At 32.4% G+C, this 13,495-nt stretch overlaps 1 protein-coding gene across 1 annotated transcript in view; it reads right to left on the bottom strand.

The window, feature by feature from the left end:
• Positions 1-13,495, bottom strand: part of LOC128173862 (transient receptor potential cation channel subfamily M member 2-like) — a 409,575-nt gene that overhangs the window by 384,582 nt on the left and 11,498 nt on the right. The window contains exons 10-16 of the mRNA XM_052839546.1: positions 13,368-13,493; positions 12,922-13,018; positions 12,271-12,502; positions 10,818-10,880; positions 9,280-9,432; positions 8,358-8,624; positions 7,103-7,333 (exon numbers count right to left, since the gene is read on the bottom strand). Of these exons, the coding sequence (XP_052695506.1) occupies positions 7,103-7,333; positions 8,358-8,624; positions 9,280-9,432; positions 10,818-10,880; positions 12,271-12,502; positions 12,922-13,018; positions 13,368-13,493 (1,169 nt within the window). The remainder of the gene's footprint in view (positions 1-7,102; positions 7,334-8,357; positions 8,625-9,279; positions 9,433-10,817; positions 10,881-12,270; positions 12,503-12,921; positions 13,019-13,367; positions 13,494-13,495) is intronic.

Raw genomic sequence — 13,495 nt, 5'->3', positions numbered from 1 at the left:
TGTCACATTTTATCCACCAATTAATGAAGATAAAGTTTGAAATCAATAAACCTCTAGATTTTCTATTTGATAAAAAGTACCTAGATTCTGTGGAAAAGACTATAAATACGAGGCATGATTTTTACTACGAAACTGAAAGGGTCAAATAAAACCACATGGTCTAAAATTTAAATGACAATTCGCAGGTGTGTGTTAGATCAGAACAGTTGAGAAAAGTAGATCCGGCAAAATTTTATTGATATAGGTATCAAAGAAATTTTGCGACCAATCAGAAGCGTCAATATCTTATTAAACGAATAAATAACAAATGATTTAGACATAAACTCAAAACAGAGGAAGTGTGAAGATTGTAGGAGCGGGCCTTTTGGCGTCGTGGATGAAGCGCTCTAAAAAGGAAGATTTGGGTGCAATTCCAATTCTGGGTTAAAGTTTGGCGTTTATTTTCACTGTGGTATATGCACCAGTGTCACATCGGCGAAACAGAGACCATATTAAGAACAAGAACCCGAGTGCATAAACAGCAGAATTAAGACCCTGAATACGGTAAAATAAAACTCAAGCGAGCACATTGATGAATGCGAACACGGGTAGTTTTGAGTGATTCCTTTTTGTAAACTGTTTACAGAAAGTGCAACAGAAAAATAAGACAAAGAAAAAACATTTTTTTTTTCAACTTTAAAACATTGCCATAACAGACTGTTATAAATTGATAACTTTATGTTTATTGTAGATATAGTTCATTGTAATACAATAGCCAATAACGTTATATAATCAATTAATTAATTATCAGAAGGTGTTTAATACTATTTAAAATAGATAATTTGTACTGAAATATAGGTTTGAAACAAGGACCCGAGAACTTGAATGTGTCCTTGGACATACGTACTAGATGACCCTATTCCGTAATTATTATCCTAGGCATTTTATTAAAAGGCCAACCAAATTTCTCCATACAGTATTGTGGGATGTACAATATTCTTCATTAATTTATTTTTGGTCTAAATTGTTGCTTTACTTAGACTTTCAGTCTTCACTCTAGCTAACTTCAAAGGGGGTAGCCTGATCACATCTGACACTGATGCGATGACCAGTGCGTTAGCCCAAGGAAATCGGCCTCTGATGTAATGTCCAGCGGAAATTCACCTTACTTTTGTGGTCAGAGGGAGGAGAATGGGTTGTCTTTAACCGTGGTCAAGGGGGATCAAACCTACGCGTACTGGCTTTGATCTTATAAAATCCAGCGCCCAACACTTTTTCATCGTTCCCCGGTTGCTCTCAATTCAAGAAAATTCCTGACTGTCTGTAAGTAAAGATACTGAGTGAAACCATCTTACGTTAGAACTGTAATAACTGTGCGGGACACTTCCAATTCAAGAACTTTGCGTAAAACTTTTATCCAAAGGTCGTGCATGGAACGAAACTGTGTTATTACGTTGTATTTGTAATTAACTTCAATCATACCTGCTAATAACTCTTTTGAATATTGAGTAATAATTGCAATTGTCTTACATCATGTAATACTGCTGCTATGAATTACGCGGCAATATCCTTCTATATCTATGACATTATGGTATAATAGACGATTGTATTGTAAACGTCACCATGGAACGTTATTGTTATTTTCAAAAAATATGAAGATATAATGAAAACGCTAACGATAACTCTGTTTTGTCTTTCAGTTTTTTTTAATTTTCTTTATATAAAACAGCATATATCTTAGGCATGATCAATTCATTTCCCAAACACAATATCATATTTTTTTATTAGCTCACCAGAGCCAAAGGCTCAAGTGAGCTTTTCTGATCACAATTTGTCCGTTGTCTGTCGTTGTCGTCGTTGTCGTTGTCGTCGTTGTCGTTGTTAACTTTTCACATTTTCATATTCTTCTCAAGAACCACAGGACAGATTTCAACCAAATTTGGCACAAAGTACCACTAGGTGAAGGGGATTCAAGTTTGTTCAAATGAAGTGCCACGCCCTTTTTAAAGGGGAGATAATTGAGAATTATTAAAAATTTGTTGGTATTTTTCAAAAATCTTCTTCTCAAAAACTATTCAGCCGGAAAAGCTTAAACTTGTGTGGAGGCATCCTCAGGTAGTGTAGATTCACGTTTGTTTAAATCATGGTCCCCGGGGGTAGGGAGGGGCCACAAGAGGGGGATCAAGTTTTACATAGGAATATATAGAGAAAATATTTAAAAATCTTGTTCTTAAAAACTATCAGGCCAGAAAAGCTTAAATTAAAATGGGAGCATCCTCAGGTAGTGTAGATTCAAGTTTATTCAAATCATGGTTCCCGGGGGTAGGGTGGGGCCACAATTGGGGGATCAAGTTGTATATAGTAATATATGGAGAAAATCTTTAAAAATCTTCTTCTCAAAAACTATTAGGCCAAAAAAGGTCAAATTTAAATGGAAGCATCCTCAGGTAGTGTAGATTCAAGTTTGTTTTAATCATGGTCCCCGGGGGTAGGGTGGGGCCACAATAGGGGGATCATGTTTTAAATTGGAATATATAGAGAAAATCTTTTAAAATGCTCTTCTCAAAAACTATTTGGCCAGATAAGCTCAAATTAAAATGGGAGCATCCTCAGGTAGTGTAGATTTAAGTCTGTTCAAATGATGATCCCCGGGGGTAGGGTGGGGCCACAATTGGGGGATCAGGTTTTACATAGGAATATATATAGAGAAAATCTTTAAAAATCTTATTCTCAAAATCTATTAGGCCAGATAAGCTCAAATTAAAATGGAAGCATCTTCAGGTAGAGTAGATTCACGTTTCTTCAAATCATAGTCCCCGGGGGTAAGGTGGGGTCACAATTGGGGGATCAATTTTTACATAAGAGTATATAGAGAAATCTTTAAAAAAAATTCTTTTAATAACTATTTGGCCAAGAAATCTCAAATTTGTACCATCCTCAGATAATGTAGATTCAAGTGTGTTCAAATCATGGTCCCTGGGGTTAGGACGGGCCACAATTGGGGATACCTTTTTATATAGAGAGAAAATCTTTAAAAGTCTTCTTCTCAAAAGTATTAGGCCAGGAAAGCCCAAATTTGAGTGGAGGCATCCCCAGATCATATAGATTTAAGTTTGTTTAAATAATAGTCCAGGGGTAGGGTGAGGCCACAATGGGGGATGAAATTTTACTTAGGAATATATAGAGAAAATATTTCGAAATCTTCTTTTTAAAGACTATTTGGCCAGAAAAGCTTAAACTTGTGTAGAGACATCCTCGGGTAGTGTAAATTCAAGTTTGCAAAATCACAAGTGGTAGGGCGGGACCGTGATGGCGGTTTGAATTTTTACATAGGAATATATAGAAAAAATCTTTAAAAATATTCTGGGAAAGTTTTTGGTCCAAAACTCAGTACTTAGTGTGAAAGCACAGGTTATGAGATTAAAGGTAGATTTAAGTTTGATGAAACCATGATTCCCTAGAGAATAGTGGGGCCACGAAATGGGGGGGGGGTATATAGGAATAGAGGTACAACAACAAGAGGGGGTTGGTATTTACCAAAAAATAAGAGGTGGATAAAAATTGGCAAATTTTCAATTTTTTTTTAGCAAGATCTACTGTACCCAGTTGTCAAGATATTTTGATACCGTAATGCTAATTTGATCAGAATTAAGGCAATTGTTGCTCAGGTGAGCGATGTGGCCCATGGGCCTCTTGTTTCAGTTTGTTGATGTTATAAACGTTTATTTTGACCAAAATAATATATCAGTGTGAGCGTAGAAACATTATAAAATCAGAATAAAATGTTTCAACTGTGTTGGTATAAACGAATATAAACAATTGTCTTAAGATGTTGCCCCACTCTAGTCATTTTACACCCAAACAGTTTATTCTGAGCGCTGCTGTTTTTTGAAAATCATCAAGATATTCCTTTATTTTGTTGTCCTTTACTTCTTCACTTACTTTTATGCTCTTACAAGCTTCTAAAACAGAAAATACAAGTAAAATACAAGGAAAAAATTTCAATATTGCATGAGAAAGACGTCTTATCTTCAACCTTTTTTTTTTTTTTTTTTTTTTTTTTTTTTTTTTTTATAAATTCCTTACTTGAATAATACACTAAACGAGGAATAACAAAAACCAGATTAATGGGGGATGGAATTCGCCACTTGAAGTCATTTATCACTGTGTACATTTCGAAACTCCAAAATGTTCCTGCATTTTCTTGAACTCTTTCAAATGTGTAGCTGAAACAAATATATTTTATTAATTTAGTCCTGTTTTATAGTCAATGCAGCACACGTAGTGTGTACTCAAACCAAACAGATTTTTGTTTTTGTTGATGAAAGTTTTGTTTAACCATGTGTATCTGATTTTATTTTAACTTCAATTACGCCAAATAAACATAATATGTTTAACGAGGCCGATTACAGAACGAGTATGCACGCTTATGCGCAACGTTTCATTTGTATTGTGGCGTCATCTTTTTGCTTGGTTGACACCATGGCGTAATAGTTTCAACTGCAGATATCCAGCGAACTTTGTTGAAAATAGCTCGTTTGATGCGTTATATTGATATTATATTGTGGAATAAAATTAAATGTCTCGAAGTATAAGCTATATTTGGGCTCGGGTCGAAAACGCGTAGAAGGTTCAGAAAGCCTAGCCCTCTGTCACGTTTTCTTAACCCGCCTAAATATAGCCTAATTCATTTATTTCAAGACAGTAACCATGTATTTTATATTTTTTGATATAATTATTTATCACTTAAATATGTCTGAATGTTTTAATAATACTATAAAGATCACCATTTCCGTCTTTGTCTAATAAAAAATAGCCTTTATCTGACAAACTGGGAATTTGGGCACACAAAAAATAACTTTGATAAGAACCCTGATACAAACCAGTATTTTTTTTTATTTGACTATTGGATGCGTTTTAGCAATAACTTTAATATGAAGAACAGAAATAGAAATCCCTAGAGCAGAAGTTTAAAAAAAATGTAAAAAATGTGCAAAATTGATACATTTCAAGCAAAATCCCATAGGGTCCTATGTTAAAAATTAACAAACTTTGAGATGACCCCTTAAACAAACGGTGTAGTATATATCTTATTTTTTAATGTAGCCTCGTTCAACCAAACGCTCGGCTGTCTCCGTAAATTTCCGACAAGCAGAGATGCTCTCTTGCTTGTTGGAGGTAAACGGAGATAGCCGAGCGTCTGGTTGAACGAGACTAGAGTTCGATATCAATAGTGCTTGGATCCATAAAATTTTTAGAATTGCTTTCATTACTTATACAAAGTTTTAAATATATCTTTAAATATTACACAACATTATTCTTATGGGGTTTCTCGAAGTTCTTGTTGGAAAAGTCTAATATTCATATAATAAAAAAGTGCGTAATTCAAATGCAGACTAGAAACAAATTGTCAGGCAAGATAAGTTGATTTCAAAATAAATGAAAATCGATAAAACCAACTCCCGTCAGTACTTCAGTACTTTGATTTTATATTAAAATAATAATCATATCAGTAGAAATTCATGCAAAACATTTCATTAAAAAATCTAGGGCAGATCAAATTAGACCCGGCCTCGTTAATAATACAAGGTTTTTTATTCAATTTAAACAATTGATGGTTGGTTTGTTTTTATTTTTTTCATTGGTTTTTTTTTTTTTTAATTTTTTTTTTGAAAGGCACTTCATATTCATCAAATTTAATACCAAAAATATATTTCTATATTGCTCACAGCTTTTGTCCTTTTCATAATTATTTAAATAAACAATGCATTGCTAATTTGAAAATATTACTGTTATATACGTTTAGCTTAATAAACTGTTTACAGAATTACCTAAACTTTGCAATAACCAGATTGGTTAACAGGATGTTAGAAAATAACACGTAAATGGCTGCTACGACTTGAACTGTCAGCTCCCGTCGATATTTGGGACAGGGCCATGCCTCTGTACCTATTTGAAAATCAAAAAGATGCAGACTTTAATATTAAGAATGTTTGAAGTAAGGCGAACATAATATGATCTTTCCTATTGGTTATTGTTGAATGAAATGAAAAATATATATTTTAGATAGGAAATGTAAACGGTTGTATTTATTCTAACTTTATTTAAATCATTGCTAAAAGCTTATAAGAAGAATACATACTAAAATTGGTAGAACCAATAGGTATACATACTTACTTCGTGGAAAATAAATAAAGATTTTCGCATTTCTCATGCCAAAAAAGTTAAGGTTTCAATGATCCTCATAATATAACTTCCAAAGTTCACACAACAAGTGTTATATACTGACCAAAAATCAGGACAATAATAAAGGAAACTCAAAAAATATCGGAATAAAGTCGGGGCGACTCTTCAATGCAATTGTAAATGGATTAGAAAATGACTTAAATACAAATATATGTATAGGAAAAGAACGACGTTTGTTAGCATTATCGATAGGTCGCTGAATAAACAAAACAAATATATCTGATTTAAGTCAAACAGTTCTTTAAAGCAATTATTTCAGTTAGAATAATTCAAAATTAAATACGAATAATACCAGACTAATCGAAGTTAAAACTACCACCTTCCCCTATTTTTATGAGTATACGTTTAATGCGTCGTACTAATCAACGGATAAAAGTTCTTATTTTAATAGAAATTGAAATACATACCTAATATATCAGAGAGAAAAAAGAGAAAAATATATTTCAAAAGTATCATCTTGTTGGAGTCAATCGGGCAAGAATTAATCAAAATTATATCGGAAATAATAAAACCGTTGAAGCAGCGCATACGTCATTAATAATGCGCGCATACCGTTCACTAAAAGTGCAATTATTTTCAGCAAAGCGTACTGTGCAAGAAACGAACCGTACTATTCAAGAAACGAACCGTTTAAGGTCATGTATATATTTAACTCTTAATATTTACAATTGCAGAAATATTTCCTTATATACAAACCTTTAGGTAACAAAAATGTTCAATTCTGAATAAGATTATGGATAACGTGAAAATTAATGATAATTGCATGCCTGTATTACTTGACGGTTACATTATTGTAAACATTAAAACACTTAATACCAGGTTACAGCTGGAAGAAACCAAAAGCATTTGACTAAGGAGATGGTTTGATTTTTAAGACATTTCGTAAATTGCTAATACATTTAATATGTATTTTACCGTCTATATACTCCATATAGAGTTCGCCATACAGCTGCCAGTAGGGAAATACGAAAATGTTCCTCATAGTTCCTATAGTTCCTTCCTCAGTCCAATGGAGTTTCTTGTCCGGACAGAGGTTCGCCATATAATAAATACCAACACTCAGCATCACAATGACAGCAACAAACATGAAGATAAGCAGATCCTTCACCTGTACAATTTTAATCCTATTAGTAATGAAATCACGTTCAATTTTAAACGCATTGTTATCAAATCATTAGCGAATAATACATGGGAAACTTTATCAACCTGACACTTCAATAACATCAGCTCTGGGCCAGGCCAAAGGGGCTTCCTTGGTCAATAGTTCATTTGGTTGTGGAACAGATTTTGACTTTTATTTTAAAATACTCGAATACTGGAACAAATAACTAGTTTGATTTATTTTTATTTGAAATGCATTATTTTGTTTTATTCTCATTATCCGATCTTGAATCCGGCTGAGGATGTAAGATATATGAAACAAAGGGTGATGATACATTGGCCGTGATGAAGATATGTGCCTCGTATCAGGAAAGCAAAAACACTGTATTTTATACTATGAATATAAATCCAAGTGTATCAATCAAAATAATGATATTATACATGTACAATTAAAGTATACCAATGAGGGAGTCAGCAAAATTTCAGTTCCCCGAGATCAAGTCTATTTTCCGAGGCGAAGCCGAGGTAAATAGACTAGCTTAAGGAGAACTGGATCTTACTGACTCCATCAATAGTATACGTTAACTGTTTTATTATACTGAAACAAACAATAAGTCAGCAAAAGTTCCAATTAATTCTTTTTGTATCCAACAAATTATAAAGTCATAATAAATATAATTAAATTAAACGCGCGATGTGCTGTGACGTAGGCAAGTTATGCTATACGAAAAAAATGAACATGTATACCCAATCAAAAAGGACGTTGAAACTAGAATTAAATGACATGGCTACGATTATTCATGATTTTTTCGGAATATTTCGAAACTGTTCCTTTAATTAAAAAAAATTACTAAGTGTTACGAATAGGGGCGTATCAGATCATCGAACTAACGAGCCCTTATGCAGGAAAATAATCTGTTTTGAGGGGAACCAGTCTGTTTACGGCGATTCTCAGGGAATCAGCGAAATATATCGAATTACTATTACATAGTGAAAAATAAGTCGTATAAAAAAGTATTGAAGGCACATACCATTTCCTTGATCATTATTAGCGTTGGTCCCAATGTTCTGTGTACGAGAAACACTTTCAAAAACCTTAAATACATGAAAATTAGAGAAAAACCAAGCAAGCGTCTGGCACTATTGAAAGTTTCATCGTTGGACAATTCACGCACTGCAATACCGGCTATCAGAAATACGTATGACAGCAAATCGGCCACATTCCAAAAGTTTTTCAAAAATCTTTTCGTACGTGAAAATGGTTTTCGGTAGGAGAGACGCCGTGCATCCAAGCCTCCCTGACAAAAAAAAACAAGCTTCACATAAATGCTATGTTTGAAAATCTGTGTGTGTGTGTGTGTGTGTGTGTGTGTGTGTGTGTGTGTGTGTGTGTGTGTGTGTGTGTGTGTGTGCGTGATATAATTAGAAATTATAACTGTAGACCACGCATCTAATTTACTTTAAGACAGCAACAACTTCACGCAGGAAAAAATAGTTTCTTGAAGATTAACAAATGACAATATTATTTTCAAACGTCTTTTTATCAGTTCTTAACAGAAGAAAAAAAAAGATAGCACTAAATGCTTCAGATTAGCAACTCAGCTCTTTTCAATTAAAATTTTCTTGGTTTTTCATTTAACATAAATCAACCGCCTTAACATTTAAAAAATAATTGACCTAAAAATACACAGTGTAATATTAAACTTTGACGCATGAGTGATATACATCGCATGCGCATATCGAGATAAACGGGTGATAGATATGTATGTTATTTTCTATGTGTATGATTAATGAAAGCAACGACATTCTACTTTCTGTTTGTCTTTTTGTTTTTGTTTTGTTTTGTTTTTATATTTTAATGCATAAATTGGTCGTATGCGCAATGTAAATCGATGTGTTGTAATAAATTGTGGTGCAGAAACGATACATTGTAATACACACTGGTTTACCTACCAAAATACTAGTGGTTTCCTCCACTACATCGCCGATGCACCAAATGTACACATAAAATGTGAATATTTTTGTAAAAACCCGATAGTCATACTTCTCATTTATACTCGTCAGTAGAAAACCACTAAGCATGATCACCAAAAGGAAAAAGAATATCTAGAAAAGAAATCCATCAATAATTTGTAATAACATTAAGATTGCTCTATACACCCACAGTTTATTTCAATTTTCAATAGCAGACAACAAAACATATACTTATCAAATATTAAAATGATGATAGGGATACTATAGGTATTTTTAAAGAATTTTTAATGTTTTTTCGTGTTTTTGTAAAATATTTTTTATAAAGACAGCTATTGACAAATTAAGAGAAATTTTTTATCATATGATGGATATTTTCTTCGGACACATAAAAACATTTAACACTTCTAATCATTCAAAAATGTTATTATTGCAATTTTTTTAGTATTTCCCCAAAACAAAATTTTTCATATTTTCTTACTCTGTTAACAAATCATCTGAAAAAGTTGCGTGATGTTATAAGAAAATGAATTTTAATAAATGTGACAAAAAAGTTGAATGAAAATCATTGCAAATAAACACAAAAAATATTTTATTTGGTATGAAAGTTCCTGAGGTAAGGGTTATCGTTTCTAAGTCCCAAGGTCCAAACACTTTGGGGACTTTTCATTTTTGAGTTGAAGAAAATAGCCTAATTATAATGTTGGAAAGATAGATACATACATATTTCATTATATGCCTTTATAAGTGAATATATTTGCTTCAATGCAAAACTAAGTCAAACAAATAAAGGGGAAAATTGACTAGGCTAATAGGATTTATGTATCCCTACCTGAGAGAAATTCAAACCAACCCTCCCATCTCCTTCAGGTGTCCATATTAATGTGCATTAAAGTATATTATAATTGAAATATTTTCACCGGTTTAGAATTTTCTTTCACGGTATTCAACCAAAAAATACGTTTAAGAAAATTTTGGAAAGTTAAAAAATGTATTGTTCTCAATGGGAATCGAACTCATGACCTACAATTTTGTAGTATACCCACTAACCCACTGAGTTACGGTGTAACATATTGATGATAAGAAAAAAACTATTTAAAAAAGTATACTTGATTTTATTATGTATTTCGATAAATAATACCACACAACGTGAAGGTGTCACATACCACACTACTGGTAAGTAATGAATATTCCAATTATCAAATTAAATCTAATCATTTAACAAATTGTTCAAAAGAGCGGTCCCCATACAATTCGCCTAGGTTTAAATCAGCCAGTACCGGAATTGCATGCTTCCAGATTACTTTTTTGCGTACTGCGTCATCAAAAAGTGGTGTATATAGCCACCTTAAATGGGGAGTTAGACTATTCAAATTGTATTTATCACATTTGTATTAAGCATTTAGCTTAATATTTATTGCATTGCTTACATATTATGTTAGGCTAAATACAGTCTTGTTGAATCATATCATTAACACAAAACTGTTTTGAATTTCTAATTTTAGTAATTATTAACTTACGGTATTAGCTATATATTTAGTAAGCGGAGCAGTAAGAAATGCAACTGGCTCCTGAATGGCAGACTGAAAAAAAAAATGTAATTATTATTTTGTTCATTCTGTAACAAATTCCTAACATTAGAGAGGTTTAGCAGACCAACGTGTACGTGTACTTGTACGTGTGGGTTACAAGTTAGAACTACGCGTACCAGCTCAATTACTTTTCTTGTTTAGCAGTTGTAACGTGTACTTGTACGTGTAAATGTTTTAATGTAATTATGGATATCCTCTCCTACTAAGCTGAGAATGTTGGTTATAAACGAAAAGTAGGAATTCTGCATGTGTTGATTTTATTAAGCATCATTTATTATATATACACATATTTATTTATCGCAAATTAATAAGATATTGGAGCCACTGCATGTTTTGGAGGAAGAGATGGGTGAAATAAAACTCCAATAACATATTAAACGCTAATGAAAATTTATGTTGGTAGATATCAGTATTCGCACTGAATATTCAGGCTTAAGAAAAGTTCACATATTTATTAAAATTAATAGACAACAGGGAAACAGAAGCTACAAGTTCGACCTTACGGGTACTTTGCAATTTACACGTATGTTCATTCGGGTACATACGTGTAGAAATTCGTCATTACACAAACTGATGACGTAATGCACATATTTTCCGTTCTACACGTACACGTACGCGTACACGTTGGTTTGCTAAACCTCTCTATTAAGATAGTATGTTTTATATATTTTGCTTTGCGATAACATAGATAAGATCTGGAACATTTACACATTTTAATGAAGACCTCTGTCAGAATGAATAAGACGCATGAGCCATATCGCTCACAAGCATCATGTTAAGTCATGATAAGATCAGCTTGAGTTTTTTTTTTTTACAAACATTTATGTGAAAAGCAGTAAAACAATACTTCTAATGAAAAGATGGAAAGTTCAAATGTTGAGCGATAATCCTTTTTATAATTATAGGAAATTTTTATATTCATATCATACAGTTGTATCCTGGACATTGCAGTTGTTAAACAGTGTATGCGTTCGCGAAATAAAATGTTCTTCCTCAAAAAGTTCCTTTTTAAAACAGTATTTTGTCGATGCTTTACAAAATATAGAGATATCAAATTATAATTTAATATATAATTGTAGAGACACAATATAGCACCGTAACAGACTTTTAGCGTCTGAGCTACTATCTGAAATTTCTAAGTTTCGTGTTAAATACACATTCTTGGTTTGAAGTTATTAATTAAATAAGTTATGAAATTCAATACCACGAAAAACATGTTTACAAAAAACAAAAAAACAAACAAACAAACAAACAAAAAACTAGACAGGGGTATTCTGTCTTGCAAATCTTTTGGAAAAATTCAAAAATGATGAAACAAATATTTTGATCATTGATGTTGCACGATATCTTGTTTCCTTTTAAGGAATTATTTGATATTTGCCTTCAGAAAAGGTCCACAATTAGGAGGCAAATTGTTGTGCCATCGCCTGCTGACATTTTTCTGAGAACACATGTGAGCTAGAACGTCATACAAATGATGTTCGTAGGCAAAATGTAAGGGACTGGAGAAAATTCCCATAACAAATGATTCAGTGTCCATTAATTCAATTGTTTGGTTTATGTTTTCTTTGCTCATTTCATCCATCATATGGACACAGCGCTGTTCAAACAATCTGAATGAAATAAATGATGTTATCTAACTAGGTATACTTTACATTGTCAAGTACATTGTTACACCTCACTATCATCAGCTATAGTTTTCAGCACCTGCTTCGTTTGCATAATCTCGTTTTGCAGAATGGAATCAAGAATGCTTCAAAAAGTTTAAATCATTATCCATATGATTGAATTTGTAAAAAAGAGTATTTGTACCCAAATAAACTTTGAAGAATGACATTTGATTATTTAAACTAATTTATATACGATATCTATAATGACATCCGTTCTTGATTATTCCAAGTAATAGTTGTTGTATAGACTTGAAATGTCAAAATCGTACTATAAAAATGTTTTACTAACGGTAATAAGCTTTTTTAGCATAGAATATAACGAAATGAATTATATTATAGACAATTCTCTAATATTACATTACTTTGAGTGCTCCTTCAAATCGTTTGCTAAGATTTGTTCTTTGTGTTTGGCATCCTTGGATAATTTTTTAAGAACAGCCGAACAGACTAACCCAGTCACTGTAAAAGACGTTAAAAATGATGAGGCACTACACAGTTAAAACTTTAAAATAAATTTCAGTGCTTAAGCTAAAATGTATTTAGGTATGGCACAGCAAAATACATAGTAACTTAAAGTTAGCTCCTAACAAATCGTTTTTCCAAAATACTTAAGTTTCTTATCTCTGCAAACTTTTACATAACATTGTTTGGTTTCTATTATTATTATTATTTTTGGACAAAGTGTTTAAAAAATGAATAATATTGCTCGACATGTTTTCATTAGTTTTTAGTTCTTGTCAAGGAGAATTTATATTATACTAGTATCCTATTATATTTGCGTTTGTAAGTGCATAATTGTTTGACTCACTTAGTTGGTTCTTTCCGTTCAGCCAATAAATGTTTGCTAGTTCTTTTCTATTGGCAAGTATTGCCCAAAGTAATATATCTGAAAAACTGTCATCAAGTGATGGTCCGTCTGTTTTTAATTCTTCAGCT

Source organism: Crassostrea angulata, chromosome 2 (assembly GCF_025612915.1).
Source record: "Crassostrea angulata isolate pt1a10 chromosome 2, ASM2561291v2, whole genome shotgun sequence".
Lineage (NCBI taxonomy): Eukaryota > Metazoa > Mollusca > Bivalvia > Ostreida > Ostreidae > Magallana > Magallana angulata.
This window is presented reverse-complemented; position numbering and strand designations above follow the sequence as displayed.